The sequence below is a fragment of the Falco cherrug genome, chromosome Z (assembly GCF_023634085.1).
Source record: "Falco cherrug isolate bFalChe1 chromosome Z, bFalChe1.pri, whole genome shotgun sequence".
NCBI classification, from domain to species: domain Eukaryota; kingdom Metazoa; phylum Chordata; class Aves; order Falconiformes; family Falconidae; genus Falco; species Falco cherrug.
In genome coordinates this window covers 54777908-54798605 of record NC_073720.1, presented here as the reverse complement: position 1 = coordinate 54798605, position 20698 = coordinate 54777908, and the positions used below count along the sequence as shown (strand labels likewise).

At 42.2% G+C, this 20698-nt stretch overlaps 1 protein-coding gene across 3 annotated transcripts in view; it reads right to left on the bottom strand.

Moving 5' to 3' along the window:
* Positions 1 to 1025: 1025 nt before the first annotated feature.
* PIGG (phosphatidylinositol glycan anchor biosynthesis class G) overlaps positions 1026 to 20698 on the bottom strand; it is a 98624-nt gene continuing 78951 nt past the window's right edge. For all 3 annotated transcript variants that reach the window (XM_055698550.1, XM_055698551.1, XM_055698553.1), the window contains one exon: positions 1026 to 2715. In XM_055698550.1, the coding sequence (XP_055554525.1) occupies positions 2496 to 2715 (220 nt within the window). In that variant the 3' untranslated portion in view covers positions 1026 to 2495. The remainder of the gene's footprint in view (positions 2716 to 20698) is intronic.

The window sequence follows — 20698 nt, the reverse complement described above, 5'->3', positions numbered from 1 at the left end:
TCCCCCCAAGGAAGCTGCAGCCCAGGCTGATACCACACCACAGCAGGGACCACAGAGGACTTGGACAGAGGAAACCAGTACGCTCAGAATGGCAGAAACGATCTCACGTACCATTCCTGCTTCCCACATCACTCGCCTCCTTGTCTGAGGGTCTGGGACACACTGAACATGACAAGGGGAGCTGGGATGAAGAGGGAAGTAGAACAGCTAACTAGGGAGATGAGAATTTTCGTTCAGGCATTTGCTTTCACTGTACGTTCAGATCAATTGCCAAAACTTTGTGTCAATTTAAAATAAAATGATTTTTACATAATTCCCCAGTTCCAAGTCTGTTTGCTTGCCGCAAGAACCAAATCATTTCTTCACGTCTGCAGCTTTACATTGCCATAGCCCCAAAGCTGATGAAGTATATAGTAAAAAAAAGTGACAGTATTTCATTTGTCTATACCCAAAGAGAAAGTGTGAAAAAGAATAAAAATAGCAATTCTGAAGTTGAAAGCACCATGTTTTCTTGAGGTATCTCCCAAACTCATGGGTTAACTTGAGACAGAGATGCAGTCTTAAGTTCATCCTTCCTTCTTCCTTTCCTCGTCTTGAAGACCCAAATAACTGATTTTTTCCAAGCTGTTTATTTTCTCCTGGATTTAACCTGGACATCTTTCAACTTCAGAAGAGAAAGGGGACACTGATTATTTAACTAAAAAGTAATCTGAAGACATGCAATCTTAATACACACAAAATAGTTTAAATTCCACTATTTCATAAAATGTCTGAGTTACACTAGAAGCAAGAAATATCTGAAGGAAGGAATAAAAGATCTTGTGAATGTCACCCAACATGGTTTTAGGGTTCTGTACCCCAGAAGCAACCTCCCCTCCACCTACAGAGGATTGCTTAGGAATTAACCAAGTAAGCAATCAGAGACGATGTCAGTAATCCCCACACAGTTGCTAGCCAACAGGTAACAAGAATAATACTGATAATTATGGAAATTGTAAACGTGTACAACACTGACAAACACCAACTGTTTTAAATATTCCATAATTTGCAGTGAAAAATAATTTATTAAAAATATTTAATTTTCAAACTTCCAACAGGTCACAGTGAATTACATTAAAATCTACTAGTCTCTTCTCCAGGTGAACTGCAATACATGGCCAGAGTACTGAAAACTGTATTGTTTTACAGTTGAAAAATATGTAAATATTGGTGATCAAGGTGGCCTATCATTAATGTATAAAAACTAAAGGCCTACTCTGAGATTTGCTCTATCTGAAACATGAGAAGAAAAGTTTATCAGTGATCCTAACAAATGTGCTGTCAGCTACACAGGGCTTAAAATATTTTTAATTGCAGATTTATAACAAAAGTTAGAGTTCCCTGCATGCTTCTCTTCTGCTTCACCTCTAATACGTTTAGACTAAATCCTATTGGCTGCTAATGTGGAAAAAACATGAGGCAAAAAAACCCACATAAAGAATACCGCCCACATAAAGAATACTGATACTCAGGACAGTCATCGATGTGTACCTTCTTGACAGAAGCAAGGAAAACAACATTGTTAGGAATTAATTATAGCACATTCGAGCGAGGAGGCTAGACAGGTCACTAGGGAGAAGGTGATACAAACACACCCTTTATTCTGCTGGTAACTCAGCCCATTAAACTATTTTCCTGTTCATGGCTTACAATTCTCTATCCTAGTGTAGAAAACACGATCAAATGTCCAGCACAGCTGCCACCAACCTGATTTAACATTTATATGTTAATAAAAAGAAACACAACATTCTAGCAGTGAATGGACTCCACAGAAGATTCATTACTTTGTTAGCCCATTAGCGTTTCTTACCCAGTGCCTGAAGTGCAGATCAAAATCCATTACACATAATGATTGCACTCACCTTACAAAGAAAATACTGCCTTTAAATAGAATTTAATTCCTATGCAAAACAAACAAAAACATCTTTTACCTGGGATATTTGTATAATAATTCAATAATCTAATAATAATTTCAATGCACACACTAGAAACAAAACAACAAAAAAAATAACCAACTACCAAGGCTAATTAATGTAACATCCTGTGAACAGCACCAAGAAATCCTGTATATTTTTAGAATTCTGTAGTTTAAGAAGGTATAAAAATTGTATGTGCAAAAGATTTCTTCAGTGCCCATGAGGCACTGGTCTGTATTTATATTAGGATGTACATTTTAAAATTCAAATCATGTAATATTACCATTCTGTTATTTGGAGACTGCTATAATGACAGCTATAGAACAAAAGTTATTCATGAAAAAACAGTTTATTTCAGTTCAACATTTTTAAATCAGACTCAGTTTTAAAACTAGACAGGCCCTTCAAAGCCTGGTCTTGACTAAAATAAACAAAGTTACTTTTCAAATTCTGCACAACAATTTAAAGCCGTTGTTTTCCTTCTTCCACTCCAGTGACACACTGGACATTGCAATGCAGAACTGCGTACCACAGTTATTTTCAAACTTTCTGAGAGTGCTTCTGATCCATGGCCATGAAGAACAGGCAGACAGCAGCTGTGATGAACACATGCACTCCCTCATAAAGTAGTTTTGGTGAGAAGACACTCCATATGAACAGGTGGTAACGCAGACCTGTTACCAAAACAATGTAGATGGCAACTGGAACTGAACGGAGTACAGCGTAGCAGAAACAGCCATGGCCCACCGCCGCTGAGTTCCTGGTAACAAAAACAGAGGAGTTCGTTCTCAGGCAAATTTAGTAAAGACATCCGAGTTCCTCTGCTCTGTAGCATTATTTCACAACACAAAGAATACTCACAGATCTCCACTTTATGTTAGAAAACTGATTACTGATGCAACGATGTAACTAATAAAGCTTGTCCTTATCACCTCTATATATCCTATAACATGTACGCATGTTAAGCATAAGCATAGCAACTGTCACCGCAATAAAAGCGCCCAGTAGTTCTCCTCACACTTAGAAGGTTCTGTGCTTTAACACACTTTTTTCTAATTGTTAAAGTCTCCATTAAGCAGTTTCAAGATAGCTTCGTCTCATGGTGGCCTTCCAGTGCCTTTCCACAGAATCTGCATGATAAGAGGCAGAGAAGAAAGACTTCAGTACTCTTCACAAGGCTGCCTAACCAGTGGATGATCACATGGAGCCTGCTGCCCTTGTAAAGGGCATAAAACCTGCCAGAGTGTGCTGCTGCCCACAGCCAGTAACATTGTACAAAGCAACATAAAAACTATGCTATTAGAAAACTTCACAAAGTTACCTATCAGCATTTTGCAGAGAATACCACATTCTTCGGTTTACATAAGCAACACGTTGCATTCCCTAGCTCAGCTGCACCCACTATATTGCAAGAAATGTCTGCCCCTTATGTAACCTGCGTCACCCAGATCTCCCACATTGAAGTATTCTGGTGGGTGACCGGAGTCAGGTGAAAATGGAAGTGAAAGAGTTTTCTGCACTTCCACTGTTCGCCCTCCCCTGAGGTGCCAACTTGCAGCTATGATGCTGGGTTGGCACATGTCCACTTTGGCCAAACCACTTCTGCAGAGACTAATTCCCACCAAATTCAGATGCTTACCTGTTCAGACAAAAGGAAGGAATAAAGCTATTTCATTAGAACAATAAGCAGAACATTCTCCTCTCTCCATCAAAATATTTTACATCATCAGTTCCCAAAAGAACACACCAGAAAAAAGCTCAAGTATTTACACTGAAGTCCTGATCTGAGAATCTGTTCTGCTCCTCCCTGTTTTTAATTCTGATCTTGTTCCAAGTAATAAAAAAATTAAGATGACTAGCACTTCTGTAAGACGAAAGTTAGTCACGACTAAGCAAGCTACAGAACGCAGTATTTGACATAAACCATTACATTTACAATTCTTTAAATCAAAATAATTAGGATACAGTCCTATTTTCCAGCAAAATTCCAAAGACTGAGCGGAAGCAAGAACAGGTTATGAACGCAGAGTTGAAAAAGCAGCTAAGAACAGCAGGTGTGAATGACTGCAAAATACACATTCAGTTCACAGAAGACTATTTCCCTTGCTGCTTGACCAAGGAAACTGAGACTTGGCAGTGAGCTAGGCAGCTCCCTGCTTCTGCATAACTATCTTACCCTTCAGTGAGCTTGTGTAAATACCAGCTTTATGTTTAATAACTGATTTTGTTGACAAGGATTAAAACAAACTGCAGTTCACTCAGTCTTAGCTGTTTTCGTGCTGATATGAGTACAAATAGTGTTTATAGTAGTTAGATGATACAACTGAATAAACAGAGGAAATGGTTTTTGAGTCAGATAGGCAAACAGGCAATTTTTAAACCATTTTCCAGAGTAAAAAAATGCACTTGATAGACGAGCTAGACAAAGGCTATCAGTGGTTGTGGCTATCACATTTGTGAATCTCAATGATGGGATGTTCAAGGGAATCCTAAAAGAAAGGAGTGAGAGTGCTCATGGACTTACACATCCAGGTCTTTCAAGAACTCTGCATTTTAAATTTAAATTTCAGTTCATAACTTTTTCCCTAGTTTGTGCTCACCTAACAACATATTTAGTACCCTATCATGAGAAAGCTCCTAACTGTAAATCAATGGTGTTAAAAATGTAAAAAAAGGCTACTTTTTCAATTATGAAGAAACTGGCTGGAAGATTATTTTGAATTGAATCTCTGTGTTCACTTATTTGCCTCAAAAATTAGGTAGACTTAATATTTTAGCGGAATGAGAGCACATAGTAATCTTTACTAGAAACATTTGAACCCTGCATTTTCACATTATGATTACTAGCAAAGAATCCTTAAGCCAATAAGTAAATGGTACAATTCCTTTTGTATTCTGCTACAGTAAAAATAACAAACTGTCTTCTCCTTATATAATACCTTTACTTCCAAATGGTCTTGGCACTGGCTTCATCTCTCAACAAAATACAGACACCTACCTGTGAAGGGAGGGAAATCTTGGACAGTTTCACAGTATAATGCAGCAGTGCAATTTAGAGAAGCACACTGTATCTACAAAGTTGAACTGTTAGTGGGTTCAACAGCAGAATAATTTGGTTTATTCTGAACGTGGTATAGGAGGTCCCGTGCATGTCGTTGCGGAAACAGAACTGGAATGACTGAGCAGAAGCAGTCAGACCTACTCAGCTATTCTGATGCCAGGACAATGAATGATTTAGTTATTTGAGCACAGCACCATTCCTTCTTCTGGCTTCTGCCAGGCACCCAATTTGCTGAATAGCTAAGAATAATGATTTTGTGTGCTCCTTCTGCTCATTATACACACACACAGAGACCACAGGGTACAGGGCTTCACCAGGCCGTAAGGCTGCTGCTGTTAATGTGATCAAGTCAATCCATGTAGCTCAGCTGGTACCCGAGTTATTCCAGAAGTCACCAGGGTAGCACAGAAAGCTGGCTGTGGCATGCCACTCATGTATTCTACTGCTTATGAGCTGGATCCGCCAGTAATGAATAACCTTGCAACCTCTCAGTGCTGTTTCAGTGAAAACAACAGATTACAGGACACACCTAAAGCATCAACCTGTAACTATTTCATACTGAACTGTCTCTGCAGCAGTTAATGCCTTTTCTTATTTAAAGGAGAAAAGCATAGAGGGATGTAAACTACCTCCATGTTCTGACAGAATCAGCCTAATATTAAGGCCTATGCACAATGCAGGAGCAAACCAGTAAGTACCCAGCCTCTAATATTAAGCTCATTTAGCAAGTTAGCTTCTGTGGACCTGAGAGAAATCCGAATGCTTTAAAGATGACAAAGCATATCCAAACTTCATGCGAGATTGATGCTGAAGATTGCTAGATCCAGAAAAAAAAATGTCTTCAGAGACTTCTGAAGCAAAGAACACTATAGATTCACATCACTGAACACACCATATTTTGATTGCAAACGTTAAGTATAGTTGAGAACACATATTGGCTTTCAACAAAAATCTCTTTTAATTGAATGTTTAATATGTAGAAAAATATGGCCATGCATTTGTGCTATTAATAGGTTTTCTCCTTCTCTGGATCTTCTAAATCCTACTTGCCAATGTTTTGTCAACAAATCTTTCACCTCTCAATCCATCTCTAAGGTGTTATGGATAATACAAGGTTTGTAAAATGAAAAAAATTATGATGCCAGAACCACAAAAGAAAAACAACTCTTCTCTTGTGAAACATGTCTTCAGTTACATAGAATAATTGGCAGATGGTGGCACAAGTTTTGTAGTTTAAAAATCAAGCAAAACCCCCTCCACAGATTGCCCTAAAAATGCTTCCACAAGGTATTTTAAAATACACTGTTTTACATTGTTCCAACCCTTGTCGTAACGCACCAAATTAAACAAACATTTTAGAAATATGCAAGCATATGAGTGAGGAATACCCCAGGGCTGTCATTTTTCTGGGATTGGAGAGGAGCGTCATGTCTGGAGGATTTCAGTGTGAAATATTCTGAGTACTTTCAACTTATCCTCCAGCATTTCTGCCCTTCCAGTTCCTCTTTTCTACCTGAACATCAATGCCTAGGTTACCTCTTACTGGAGATACTGAATTTGCATATTTGAAGTACATTTTTTACTCTATTAGCAGCAATTTTCTTTCTAGGCTTTCTGCAGTTTCAGTTTGCAAGATCTCCCTTTTAGTACTCTCTGAAAAATAGCTGGCGCTTTGTTAATCTGCATATATTAATAAAGGGTTGCAGTCAGAAACAAACCCTGTAGCACTCCAAGTGTCTGTCTGTGGCGTCTTGGAATATCTGCAATCTGTTAAGAAATTGCTCTGATCTAAGCAAGCAAATATCAATTAGTTTAGCAGCAAGAACAAATTTGCTACGTCTCTCCCACATGCCCTACTCTCACCTAGTATAATTCTTACAGTGCTATTTTAGATTATTGCACACAACCCTGCATTGTCATGGAAAAACACTATATATTTTTAGTAGACACAAGGGAACCAAGAGTTCTTTGGAAATTTACATTATCAACTCTGGTATGGACTATATAATCAGAAAAGCATTAATTCTATAGAGTCACAATTTTTGACACCAAACCATATCAGTGGACAGAAGTCAAAAAGGGCAGTGTCCAACAAGCTAAAAGGGTTGTCAAGTATATTCTACAGCCATGGAAATGAAGGAACTTGGGGATGACCATTGATATTCCTGTGCATCCTCCTTCTAGTAAGAAAGGTGGAGAAGCTACAACTACCTGAGCAAGGTCAAGTGTCCATGGCAGTAAGTTACAGTAGACTGTAATATATGTGGACTGTAGCACAGGATTCAGCAGGTTCTTACAAAGACTTAGCTATAAAAGGCTATTAAGACCTGAAACTTCAATTCTCTTCACTTCAGCATCAAGACTAGGAAAAATAGGATCATATCAATAGTCTTGTCTGTTTTCACTGCTGGCATAATCAGTTGTGCTGGGAGCTACCTGTCAGAAAGAGTAGTCTCAGTCACCCAGCAAAGGTAATTCTTATCTTTCACATCCACTACTAGCTAACCTGCTTAGAACAGAGCTCTATCTAAAACACAGGGCATATATCAAGTAAGTTTCAGATTTCTTTTTCCCTTCTTCAGTCACGCTTGGCCCCTGAAAGTTTCAGATGAACTCCCTAAACTGGACACCTAACAAAGAGTTATATTAGATTGCAAGCAAGAATGCAGTTATGCTGCCGTTGGGCCAGAAGGTCTGAACAGCCACTCTGGCTACTATCATTATTTAACTGCTAGGGCAAGAAATCAAGTGTATCTTTAATAAAGGTTGCCAAGATTTTTACAAGCCTAACTGGAAAGATGTCCGCTAGATCCAATTCACCCTCTGCATGTGCTCATTTCCCCAAATACTGATCCTGTGGCAATCAACTTACAAAGAACTGGAAACTCTCTGCTTTTCATTTGATCAGTTCTCACCTTCTCTTATAGAAAAAAGAAAACACTTCACAAGCTCAAACACCCTTTCTATTTCAGGACTGCAGACAAAGAACTAGCTAAACCACACTTTAGGCACCATGACCGTGTAGTCTCTAGATTTCTTCACCACAAAACTGATGAGTTCCAGCCATTCTTCAAAGACAAGATTTGCATGCCAAGTGCTCCGCTTGATACGCTTTTCCTCTCTACTTCGGAGGCAGGCCATACTGGTATATACGCAGTGCCTGCTCTTGCCTGTTATCACTGCCTCAGGTTTTCCCATAAGGCTCTGTTCAGGTTAGTCCTTAGCACATGTTACTCTGTTCAGCTCCAAGGAAACCAAAAAAGTTAAACCAGTCTATTCCTGTTGACAGTGGCCCAGGCTTTAAAGCAACAAGATATAACCAAATCACTAAAATTCCTAACGAGCAAAACACAAATCATAAGTGTTCCAAAGCCCAGCATTAGTCAATTCTCTGCAAGTATTCTTCCAAAATCCACTTAGCACTTCTGAAGACTTCTGACAGAAAAAAACCTGAAGCATTTTACGTCAGCATCATACATGAAGGGAATAACAAGGACACTTACAGCTTGATTTTCTGTTAAGGTGCATCTACAGGCTTTTCTGCCCACCTTTGTAAACAAAGAGCTCTTTGTCATCCTTTTAGCTAAAGATGTAAAGAAAAATTGCATCCAACAATTCTGGACAGGCAGGCTCTGAAGAAACTTAAAATAGACTGTTACCATGTTATTTAATTAAATTCAGACTTACCAGTTTAGAATATATCAGTCTAACAGAAGATATGACCAGTGTCACATGGCATTTCTAGAGAGGTGAGGCACAGATTATTTAAGTAATGGGTAGGAAATTATTTAAGTATGGGTAGAAAACTGGCCAACAAGACTAACTCAAGAAGGTGGTGATCAATGTTTTTTACTCAGGCTAGCAGCCTGTCACAAGTAGGGTCCCCCAGGGATTGATACTGAGCCCCAAGCTGTTCAACATCTTCATAAAAGATTTCGATGATAGGAGTGAAGTGAAAGCACCCTCACCAAGTTTGCTGGTGACACTAAACTGGGCGGTGAGGTGGACCATGGAGGGAAAGGCATCTTACAGAGACCCAGACAGGCTGGAAGAGTGGGCTAGCAAGAACCGGATGAAGTCTAACAAAGACAAGCACAAAATTCTGCACCTGGGACAGAATAACCAAAGGCCCCAGTACAGACGAGGATCTGTGTGGCTGGGGAATAGCCTTGCTCAAAGGGACCTCAGGGTGCTGGTGGACAACAAGGTTAACATGAGTCAGCAGAGCATTGCTGCAGCAACAAAGGTAAACTGGGTCCTGGGCAACATCCACAGGGGCATGCATAGCAGAGATAGAGATATGACTGTCGCATGCTACTCAGTGCTTGTCAGGGCACACCTGGAGTACTGTGTTCAGTTCTGGTCCCCAAAATTCAAAAAAGATGCAAACAGACTGGAGAGGATCCAAAGGAGGGCTGGAGATGATCAAAGGGCTGGAGACCCTGCCCTACAAAGCAAGACTGTAGGAATTGGTCTCCTCTCCCAGGGGAACAGAAGGCTCAGGGAGACCTCATCACAGTATTACAGTACTTAGAGGGTGGCTAAAAAGAGCACAGAGGTGTTCTCTTCACCAGTTACCAAATGGAGAAGAAAAGCATCAATGGTACAAGTTGCATCAGGAGAGGTTTCATCTCCGGATAAGAGAAGACTTTTTTACAGTGAGAACAATTAATCACTGAAACAATCTTCCCAGGGACATGGTAGCCTCCCCATCCCTGATGGTTTTTAACATGTGACTGGACAGGATGCTTGATGATCTCATCAAGGCTCCCTTTCCCATGAAAGGTCAGACCAGATGATCTTTCAAGGTCCCTTCCAACCTGGGCTGTTCTATTGTTCTGTGAAGCAATACTCACTCTTCCGCACTGAGGAGAGAATCAGTTCTTCATTGTATTTTTCCATTACAGTAACAATTTTTAAACTTGTGACTTAACTAAATTAACAGCTCTCTCCTCAAATTACTCCTGCCATGCCAATAATGCACATTTGAGAACTTGTGCACTTCAGGAAAATGTGTGAGAAAAGAAGATAGAAAAATCCTGGATAAATGCAGAGGGACAGCATCCCATGTACAGTCCTATCCACAGCTACCAGAACCAGCAGTCAGTTATGCTGGCCACAGAACAGAAAAGGACAGAAAACTAATGGTGGAAAAAACCAAACAACCCTGCAAGTAAGAATAGTAAGACAAATCCATTAACAGCAAAAAGTACAGGTGACATCTAGAAATATTTATACCATAAACAAGTATGTAAGCAGAAGTCTACAAATATGGCCCCCTCTTTCCAGAAGTGTCCCTCTGAATAGCTCTGCTCCTGCAGTGGCTCCAAACCACTGAGAATCCAGCATCATCACGCAGCCCTTACTAAGAGCAGAGAAGAGCTGAAGTTGGTACCGCACTTTAATCTGAAGATTTCTGTTTCAGAATCAAGAGGAAGGAATATCCAAAGTACCAAAGAGAAAGGGAGGAGAATTAGTTCAGTGTGTATACTTCATGCAGTGTATCAGAATATTGCTCCCAGCTTTCTTCACAGCTTTTTCTGGTGCAATGTGCAATGGATTCATGCTCAGAGACTCATTATTCCTTGTGATGCCATGATATGACTTCTGGGATTATGCAGGGATACTCGTACTGAGCCCAAGTATCATACATAATTTTTACTTTGTCAAGTTTATAGGAGCATTGGACTTAAAAATAATTTGCATCAAGTTGTAAAATTCAAACTATATAAAAAAACCCCAAACCACAATACTCAGTGTTAGCATAAAGACTGTAGAGCCCTACAAGCCTTCTCTTGCAAGCAAAATGGATTACAGCAGGATCTGTAAACCCATACCCTAGGATCTCTGCAAAGGATTACACAATGCTAATACCATGAAGCATAAAAGGAACAGTAAACAAAAATGGTTTCACCTTGCCAAGAAATTTAGTGCAAGACCAATTTTATTTCTGAGGAAGATACCTTGGTATACCAGCTGCAGACCCTCTTCCTCACCAGACTCTAGCTGAGGAGAAAGCAGAAAAATCAGCACAGGATTTTTCACGCCATAGTTTTGATGGTACTATAATGCTAATCTTGGCTGTAACACATAAAATGTAAAGCAAACAGACAGGATACATCTTTCAGAAGATTGCAGATGTTACTTTGATGTTACAACTACATCAGAAGATGCAGATGTTACAGTTTGACTGTGTTCAGTGGCCAAGGAACCTAAAAAGACAGCTCCAAGGAAAATGTGGACATCACCTGTCAGACAGAGAAGCAGAGAGAGAAAAGGAGGCAGAAACAATGAGGGTGACAGGAAAAGGGAGAGGGTGGGAGCAAAAAGGTAGAGAAGAGCAGAGACAGCTGAGAGTGCAAGAGGGGGAGGGCAAGGGAGAGAGAGGAAGCAGGGGAAGGGAGAGGGAGAAAATAAGCAAAAGTAAGAGAAGGTGAGTGTGAGTGGGATACAGGGAACAAGCAGGACAAGGGGAGAGAGAGAAGGGCAGAGACAGAAAGAGAGGGAACACAGGAGAAAGGGAGAGATGGAGCAATATGGAGACACAAAGGAAGGGAAAGAGTTCACAGGGAAAGGAAAAGAGAAAAGGCGTGCATGACAGGGAGATACAAAAGGAGAGAAAAACAGCAAGAGAGGAAGGAGGGTAAGAGAAAAAAGGGGAGACAGAGAGACAGAAAGGAAGTCTGAAGAGAGACGCATGAAGGGAGAGATGCACACAGAGGCAGAGAGAGGAGGGACAGGATCGAGGAAAAAAGGGGGGGGGAACTTTACGGAGAAAGACCATGAAAGCAAAGGATAGAAAAGAGGAGAGAGGGATATGGGTATGGACTGAAAAACAAAAGGGGCAAAAGAGTAACGGCAGGAAAAATAGAAGGGGATGGGGGAGAAAGCAAGCAACGGGGAAAGAGACTCAAAGAGGCAGATCAATGGAGAGATAAAGAGAGACTGATGGAAAAGGTGAGGAAAAGGGAAAGGGAGAAAGAGAAGGATGAGAAAGAGAGAAAAGGAGACAGGGAGGAGAGAAAGGGAGAAGACAGAGAAGCGAAACGAAATGGATGTGAAGAGCATGATAAAGGGAAAGAGATCAAGAAAGGGGGTGGAGTAGAGAAAGACAAAAAGGACAGAGAAAGAGGAACAGAGAAGAGAGTGCATGGGGAAGAGAAAATTGACAAGAGAAAGGCAGAATAGATGGGAAAAGTGAGGGAGAGGGAGAGACAGAAGAGAGAATGAGAGAAGCAAGGAGCTAACTACTAACGGAAGCAAGCTACTAACGGAAAGAAATGGAAAGAGAGGGAACAGGGAAAGGGTGAGAGAGACAAGGAGAGTAAGAAAGGAAAAGAGACAAGGGGAAGAGAGAAAAAACAAGTGGAAAACACACTGGTGAAGAGGAAAAGACAAAGCAGGAAAGAGAATGTGCCTGAAGGAAACTGCATGTGCAAGGGAAGTAAAACAAGGAAAGGGGAGAAGCTGGGCAAGTGAACGGGCTGGAGAAAGAAAGAGCACATGTTGGCATAAGAGAGAGATGAGGTGGAGACAGAGACCAAGAAAGAAGGGAGCACAGAGTAAGAGGAGAGGGGGAAAAAGACAGGAAGGCAGAGAAAGGAAAGGAAGAGAACAAAAAAGCACAGTGGGCATAGTGACATCAGGAGAGCCAAGGGGTGAGCAGAGGTTGGTGAGAGAGATCGGGGACTAAGCTGGAAACAGGAAAAGAAACAGGATTGAGGGAGACTGGAGTAAAACAGAGACAAAGGTGGAGTGAGACAGGAAAGGCAGAGAGAGCAAGCAAGAAAAAAAAAGTGGGCAAAGAGAGCAATGAGAAAGAGAGACTTGGAAAGGAGCATGCGTGATAGACTGAGTGAGAGGCAAAGAGACAGAAATAGAAGCAGGGCAAAGAAAGCCAGAGTGTGATTGAGAGAGAAAAAAGAACAGATAGAGAAGAGTGAGAGGAAAATAAAATGAGTCAGGCAGAAGCCCCGGGGGGGTGGGGGGTGGTGGTGAGGCAAAGGTAAGACAGCAAGCAAGGAGGAAGGAGGGGAAGAGGGAAATAGGCATAGAAGCATAGGCAAAGACTGACAGGGACTGAAGAAAAGAGAAGGACACAGAAGCAAAGAGGCAAAGACAGTGAGCAAAAGGTAAAGAAATCAAAAGTGAAAGAGATGCAGTGGGACAGCTGAGTGAGAAGGGAAAGGAGGGACAACAACAAGGACACAGAGCATGCTAACGAGAGAGGGGAGCAGGCAAGTGAAGAGGAGAGTAAGGAAGCAAAAGGCAGGTGTAAGGACAGCATGGGAGAGCAGAAAAGAGTAAGGGCAAAGAGAACAGGAGAGAAGACAAAGGGAAAGAATGACTTGCAAAGACTGATTAGGAGAGAAAGGGAAAGAAAACAACAGAGGGAAAGACAGCAACAGGTAAAGAGAAGCAGAGGGAGGAAGAGAGAGAGGAGAACACACAGTGAATAGGAAAGAGCAAACGAGACTGAGCACAAGTGAGCAGGAGAGTAGCAGAGAGAACAAGTGTAAGGAAAGGGAAGAGCAAGAGGAACAAAAGGCAACAGAGAGAGGGAGGGAAAGACAACCAGCAGGAGAGCAAGAAGTTTGCACAGTAGTTTCTGGGTTCTCCTTTGGGAGCTTCTGGTGACAGGGTCCAGGAACACTGGGCGAATGCTGGGAAAACTCTGAGAAATTTGAGGGTACATGCTCTTGCAAGATAGGGACAAGGTAAGGAGAGCCACAGGGCTGTGGGCCCCAGGAAGCTATAGCAGTTTCTAATGTGTTCAGTCAGCTGCCCTTGACACACAGTGTCTGAAGCCTTTGTTACAGCTGCTGCCTGGTAAAAAAGGGTCAAGCACCTGTACAGCTTGTAGGCCTACAACATAGTTAAGACAGCAGTTTGTGCAGAAGGGTGCAATGAATGGATCCTCATCTCAATTCAGACTAGTCTAAACATTTTCAGGATGGTAGTGATGTACCAGAGCACATTCTCCAGCAGCTCTTGGAAAGCTGTCCCAGACTGCGTTTTGCATAGCAGATGCAGGCCTCCAAGTCCCCAGCTGCAGGGATTGTGCAAGGGCCTCTCCCTAAGGCTTGCAGAGATGGTCTTCTTTCCTGCAACAGATACGCTGTTGTTGAAGAACTGTGTCACAAAGTGGATGAGTTACGGGAGGAAATGAGCAAGCTTTGCAGCGTCAGAGAGGATGAAAGAGAGACACCCTATAGCTTCAAGGGCCTGGGACCCCAAATGCAGTGCAGGCATAGGAAAAGTCTGTTCATAGCAAAATGGTAAGGGAAAACTCTGTGGAAGGCCAAGGCTGGAAGACAGTGGCTTCTGGCACCAAAAGGAAGGCTCCTGCTCCACCTGAAAGCTTTCAGCTATGAAACAAGTTTGCTGTCTTCAACGCTGAGGAGGATCTGGGTGTGCTTTTGAGACAGCATTTTAGGTAAGGATTAAAAAGCAGACCAGTACAGATGAGATTGTAATGAGTGTCTGCTATAGGCTGCCTAACCAGGAAGAACAAGCAGATGAGATCTTCCACAGACAGCTGTAAGTAGCCTCATGTTTGCAGGTCATGGTCCTCAAGACATACTTCAACCATCCCAACATCTGCTGAGGGACAGCACAGCAGGGCATAAGCAATCCAGGAAGTTCCTGTAAAGCATCAGTGACAACTTCCTGACTGTCCTAGTTTCAGCTGGGATAGGGTTAATTTTCTTCTTAGTAGCTATTACAGTGCTGTTTCTGGCTCTGATGTGAGAACAGTTTTGATAACTGCACTGGTGTTTTTAGCTGTTGCTGGGTGATATTTATACCAAGTCAAGGACTTCTGGGTTTCTTGGGCCCTGCCAGCCAGAGGGCTGGAGGGGCACAGGAGACCGGGAAGGGACACAGCCAGGACAGCTGACCTGAACCAGCCAAAGAGTATTCCATACCATGAGACATTATGTTTGGTATATAAACTTGGAGGGTTACTGGGGGGGATCGCTGCTCAGGGACTGGCTGGGCATGGGTCAGCGGGTGGTGAGCAGTTGTACTGTGCATTGCTTGGTTTCCTTTTCCCTTCCTTTGGATTTTACCCTTTTTCCCCACCTTTCCATCCTAATTGTTGTTATTCTTGATGTTAGTATTATTATTGTTATTACCGTTGTTCTTATATGTTTATTCTGTTTAAATTATTAAATTGTTCTTCTCTCAACCCTCAAGTTTTATTCCTTTCTGATGCTCCTCCCCACCCCTCCAGGTGGGAGGGAGTGAGCAAGTGGCTGCGTGGTGTTTGATTGCCAGCTGGGGTTAAACCATGACACTGACCCAACTGCAGGGAAAGACTTGTTGGTTGTGAAATTCAAAGTCTGCAGTGACCATGAGATGGGGACTCCTGAGAGGAGGGAAGAGGGGGAAAAAAGCAAGATCACAACCTTGACTTCAGGAAAAGATTTTGGCCTCTCCAGGGATCTGCTAGAAAATCCTGTGGGAAAAGACCCTGGAGGGAAGAGGGGCCTGTGAAAACTGGCTGTTATTTGAGGATCACTGCATCCAAGCTCAAAATGTTCATCCCAGTGAGCAGGAATTCAGGCACAAATGCCAAGAGGCCTGCACAGATGAACAAGGAGCTCCTGGAAAAAGTCAAACATGAAAAGGACGCAAACAGAAGGTGGAAGCAGGGACAGGTAACCTGGAAGGAATACAGAGACAGTGTCTGGCCATATAGGGATGTAGTCAGAATCAGCAAGGGTTGTCAAATGCAAGAAGAAGGGCTTCTATACAAGTACATGAATGGGCAGAGGATGACTGAGGAAAATGTGTTCCTGCTGCTGAAGACAGCAGGGGACCTGGTGACACAAAACATAGAAAATGACGAGGTACTAAGTATCTTCTTCACCTCAGTATTTGCTATTAAGACAGTTCTTCAGAAATCTAAGCGCTCACAGACCCAGAGAAAGCAGACAGCAAAGTTGTGAGAGGAAGAGAAGACAGAAAGCAAGTGAGAGCAAAGAAAAGCAAGATACAAGGACAGCAAACAATAAGGAAAGAGAGAAAACGAAGGAAAGAGTGGGGAAAGAAAGCAGAAGAGGGAAAGAAATATGGGAAAGTAAGCAAGAGGGCAAGGGCAAGAACAAAAGATAATGAGTGAGAGACAAGGACAGAGAGCCAGCATAGGGGGTGATGTGCAACAGAAAACTAGAGGGGAAGTGAAAGGAAAGAGACGGAGCAAGAGAAAGGAGAGAGGGGGAAAGCAGGTTGTGGAGGGTATTAGGAAAGAGTGCATAAGAGGAAAATAGTAAGCATGAAAAAAAGAGGGAAAGCAATTAAGAAAAGAGAAGGCACACAAGAGAGGGTAAGCATCTGCAAGACAGAGAGCATGCTTAAGAGAGAAAGCACACATAAGGGATGAAGACTGCATGTAAGATAAAACAAGTGGGGCAAAACAGAAAAAGCTGAAGAGACCAAGAAAAAGAGAAGAAAAGAGCTAGGGAAAATGCATGTGCAGGAGAGGGAAACCAGGTACAACAGAAAGACAGCATGTGACAGAGAGGGTAAGTATTCATGTGATGAAAAGGAAAGGGTATTAAGAGGGAGGGCAAGAACACAGAAGACAGGAAGAGCCCACGCAAGAAACTGCATGAGAAGAAAAGTACAAGAAGGGGAAAACATGTGAGAAAGTGAGAAAGCACCTGCAAGAGAGGGAGAATTGAACAAGGGGAAGGAGTGCATGATAGAATATGCACATGATAAAGATGGAAAGCTCAAGAGATCAAAGAAGAGGGGAAAAGCAAAAGAAAGGAAGCAGCAGAGCTAGATGAGAAGAGTGAAAGACTAAGAGTGAAAGACTAAGAGAAAAACTACAAGAATGACAAAAAGTAGATACGAGTGTGAAAATGTGCATGAGTGTGCAAAACCATTCACAGGAGCAGGGGGAGGTACGTCCAAGAGAGAGAAGGGCACATAAAGAGAGGGAAAGCATGTGAGAGAAAAGGTACACACAAGAAAAGGAGAGCAGGTGCATAAGGGGAAGCATGCAAGTGAGAGAAAGCATAACAGAGAGAGGGAGCATGTGTGAGACTGAGATCAACAGAAAATGATTGTGTTCACTAGAGAAGGAAAGAATGCTCAAGATAAGGAAAAAGGGGAAAAGAGAGGGGGGAAGCACATCTGCACATGGGAGAGAGAAGACAGAGGTAAAGGTCACAATAGAGTAAGAACACATGTCACAGAGAGAGAAAGCAAATTTGCACATGAAGGAAAAGAGAGTGAGACAAAATGTACAAGAGAGGGGACACACCTGAGAAGACATGAATACACATGCAAGGAAGTGTGGCAGAAAGGAGGGAAAGTCTGTCACTGAGAGACACAGGGAACCACGAGATAGAAAGAGCACCAGACAGGGAAGGGGTGTGTGACAGAAATGCAAGTAAGAAAAGGAAAGTGTGCAACACAAAGCATGCAGGGCAGCAGGAGATAGAAAGCACATCCCTTACAAAGGAAAAGCACAAGACAGTGTGAGAAGGAAAAAGCATGCAAGAGAGGAAAGGAGCGTCTCAGGGGCAGAGAGATGGGATATGCCCCCAAAAAAGGGAGAGCATGCAGAAGAGGAAGACAACACACAAGAAAGAGCAAGCAAGGGAAACCAAACCTGAACAGGTGAGATAAGGGAAGCATGCAATACTACAGACAGAAACCACAACAGAGGGACAGTGTGAGAAAGGAAGAGGAAAAGGGGAAGGCAAAACACACAAAAGAGGTAAAGCTGCAGCCTCCAAGAAAGATGGAAGAGCAAGAAAACAACAAGATTAACAGAGCGAAAACTGCACAAGAGTGAAGCTTGTGTGAGAAGGAAAGCAAAACAAAGAGACATAAGAAGACAGGCACATGAGATCAGAAAAGTATGCAAGACAAAAAACATGGGAGGGTGAAAGGTGCAAACACAAGAGTGGAAAAGAATGCAAGAGAAAGTGGGAAAGTCTGAAAAGACAGCAAAGCAAGAAAAGAAGTCTGAAAAAGCAAGACAGAAGGAATGAGATGGTAAGAGTAAAACAGAGGGAAAGTGCAATGGATCAGGAAAAGTACACAAGACAGGAAAAACACACACAAGAAGGAGAAGCACACAGCAAGAAAAAAGTGTGACAGCAGGAAAGCCTGCAGAAGCACAACAGCAAGAAAGATAAAGTGAGCAAGTGCACAAGAGAGGAAAAGGACATGAGAAAGCAGAAGCATGTGATGGGGCATGCAGGAAAGATACAAGTAAGGGGAAAAACACATGTAAGAAAACTGTGAGCATGCATATGCAGGAAAGAGGAAAAGCATGCATGACAATGACAGGAAACATTGCAGCATACAACAAAAGAAAGCATATGCAAGGAGAGGTAAAGCTTGTGAGAGATGGAAAGTCGAAGAACAGGAAAGCACATGTGAGATCAAGACAGAACTGCATGAAAGAGCAGGACAGTGTGTGAGACAGAAAGCATGAGTGAAAAACAGGGAGAGGAAAGGTGTACACATGACAGAAAAAGGCCATATGCTAGATAGAGAGCAAAACAGAGAGGAAGGGAGACCAAGATGGAGAGGGAAAGCAAGAAAGATGTAAACAAAAAAAAGAGTAAAGAATAAGTGAACAATAAGAAGGAAAACATGTCTGCAGGACAGTGTTGAACAGCACTATGAAGCATGAGACAGTGAGTATGAAAGAATGCTGTAAGAGAAAGGGGAAGCGTGCACGAGAAGGAAAACAAGAAAGAAAAACTGCATGCAATGAAGATAAGCCCCAAAACTCAAGAAAAGGACAGAAAAGTGAGAGAGCATTAGGGAACAAACAAGAGCGTAAAAGGGAAAGCATAAGATGGAGTGGAAGAGCATGCAGAGGGAAAGCACACGTCAGTATTCTTGAGAGCTAAAGCATGACAGTATTTACTGGGCTGGAGTTAACTTTCTTCATAGCAGCTTGTACAGTGCTGTGTTTTGAATTTGTGATGGAACGTGTTGGTAACACACTGATGTTTTAATTATTGCTGAACCCTGTCTGCATATCAGGGCCTTCTCAGTTTCTCATGCTGCCCTCCAAGTAAGCAGGCTAGGGCTGCCCAAGAAGTTGGGAATGGACACTGCTGGTATACCGGTATAGCTCACCCCAACTGACCAATGGGATATCCCATATATTGTGCTCAGCAGTAACAGCTGGGGAAAAAAAAAAGGAGGAAGATTGATGTTTGTGGTTACAGTGTGTCTTCCCAAGTATCTGTTATGCACACTGAGGCCCTGCTTTCCAGGAAAGTGGGTAAACATCTGCCTGTTGATAGGAAACAGTGAATAAATTCGTTATTTCACTTAATGCTTGCACATGGCGTTTTGTTTCACTTATTAACCAATCCCAACCCACACGTGTCTCATGTTTGCCCTTCTGATTCTCTTCCACATCCCACTGTGAGCAGAACAAGTAAATGGCTGTGTGGTGCTTAACTGTGGACTGGAGTTAACCCACAAAAAAGGGAAAGCCTACACACAACAGAGAAGAAAAGGATTACAAAGACTGAAACATTTAAGAGAGACAAAGTAAAAGCAAGGAAGCAGTAAAGCACACAACAGATAAGGAAATGGCATGCACAAGAAATTGAAAACATGCACTAGAGGGCCAGCATGTAAGAAAGGGGAAGAATGCAAGAGTAAGCGTGAGAAAGTGTGACAGACAGGGAGGGAAAGAGTGCATGAGGAAAAATTGCATGAGAGAGAACAAAAAGCCCAGGGCGGCAAGAAACAGCACAGAGAATGTGCACAAAAGGAAGAGAAAGCCCTCACATGCAAGAAAGAGGGAAAGAGCATGACAGGAAGAGGAAAAGGGCACAACACAGGGGGAGCACAAGAGGAGGAAAAGGAAAACTGCATGCAAGAGAAAGGCACAGTGTGCATGTGTGAGAGCAAATGCCCAAGATTAAAGGGAAAGAGTACACAAGATAAGGAACCTACACAGAATGCATAAGGAAAGCAGACACATGACAGAGGTAACGACTGACTGTGCATGAGAGAGGGGGAAAGCATACACGACAGAAAGTGTGTGCAAGAGGTAAACATGATATATAGGGAAAGCCTGACACAGATTAAGTGTATAAGACAGGAGGGGAAAGTGAGAGTGTTAGCAAAAGAAACTGCAAACAAAACAAAGCACAAGAAAAAAAGAGAGAAAAGCACATATAAGATAATGTGAAGTGCAGGGGAAAGTGCAGGCAGAGCAAGAAAACAGGCAAGGGAGAAAGGGAAAGCATGACGAGACAGCACTTGTATTAGAGCATGTGACAAAGCGTAAATGTGCCTAGGAAAGCAAGCAAAAAAGACAGGAAAACTGCATCTATGACCGAGGGATGGTGAAACAGACAGAGGAAGTGTACCAGGGAGGAAGAGAAAGTACACACAATAAAGGAACTATGCATGACAGAGAATTAATGCAGAAGAGAGAGAGGGAAAGAAGAAGCATGAAGTGTGAAGAGTGTCAGAGAGAGAGGAACAGATGCATGGGACAGAGGTAAAGCATGTAAGAGAGGGAAGGTAACCTTATACAATAGGGAGGAAGAGAAAGCATGCAAGAGGGAGTAAAGGAGCAATGTGAGAGAGAAGTTCAGCCAAGAAGAGAAGTATTTGACAGGGAAAGTAGACAAAACAGGGTAACATTAATTAAATGAGAGAGCTTAAGAGAGCATGAAAG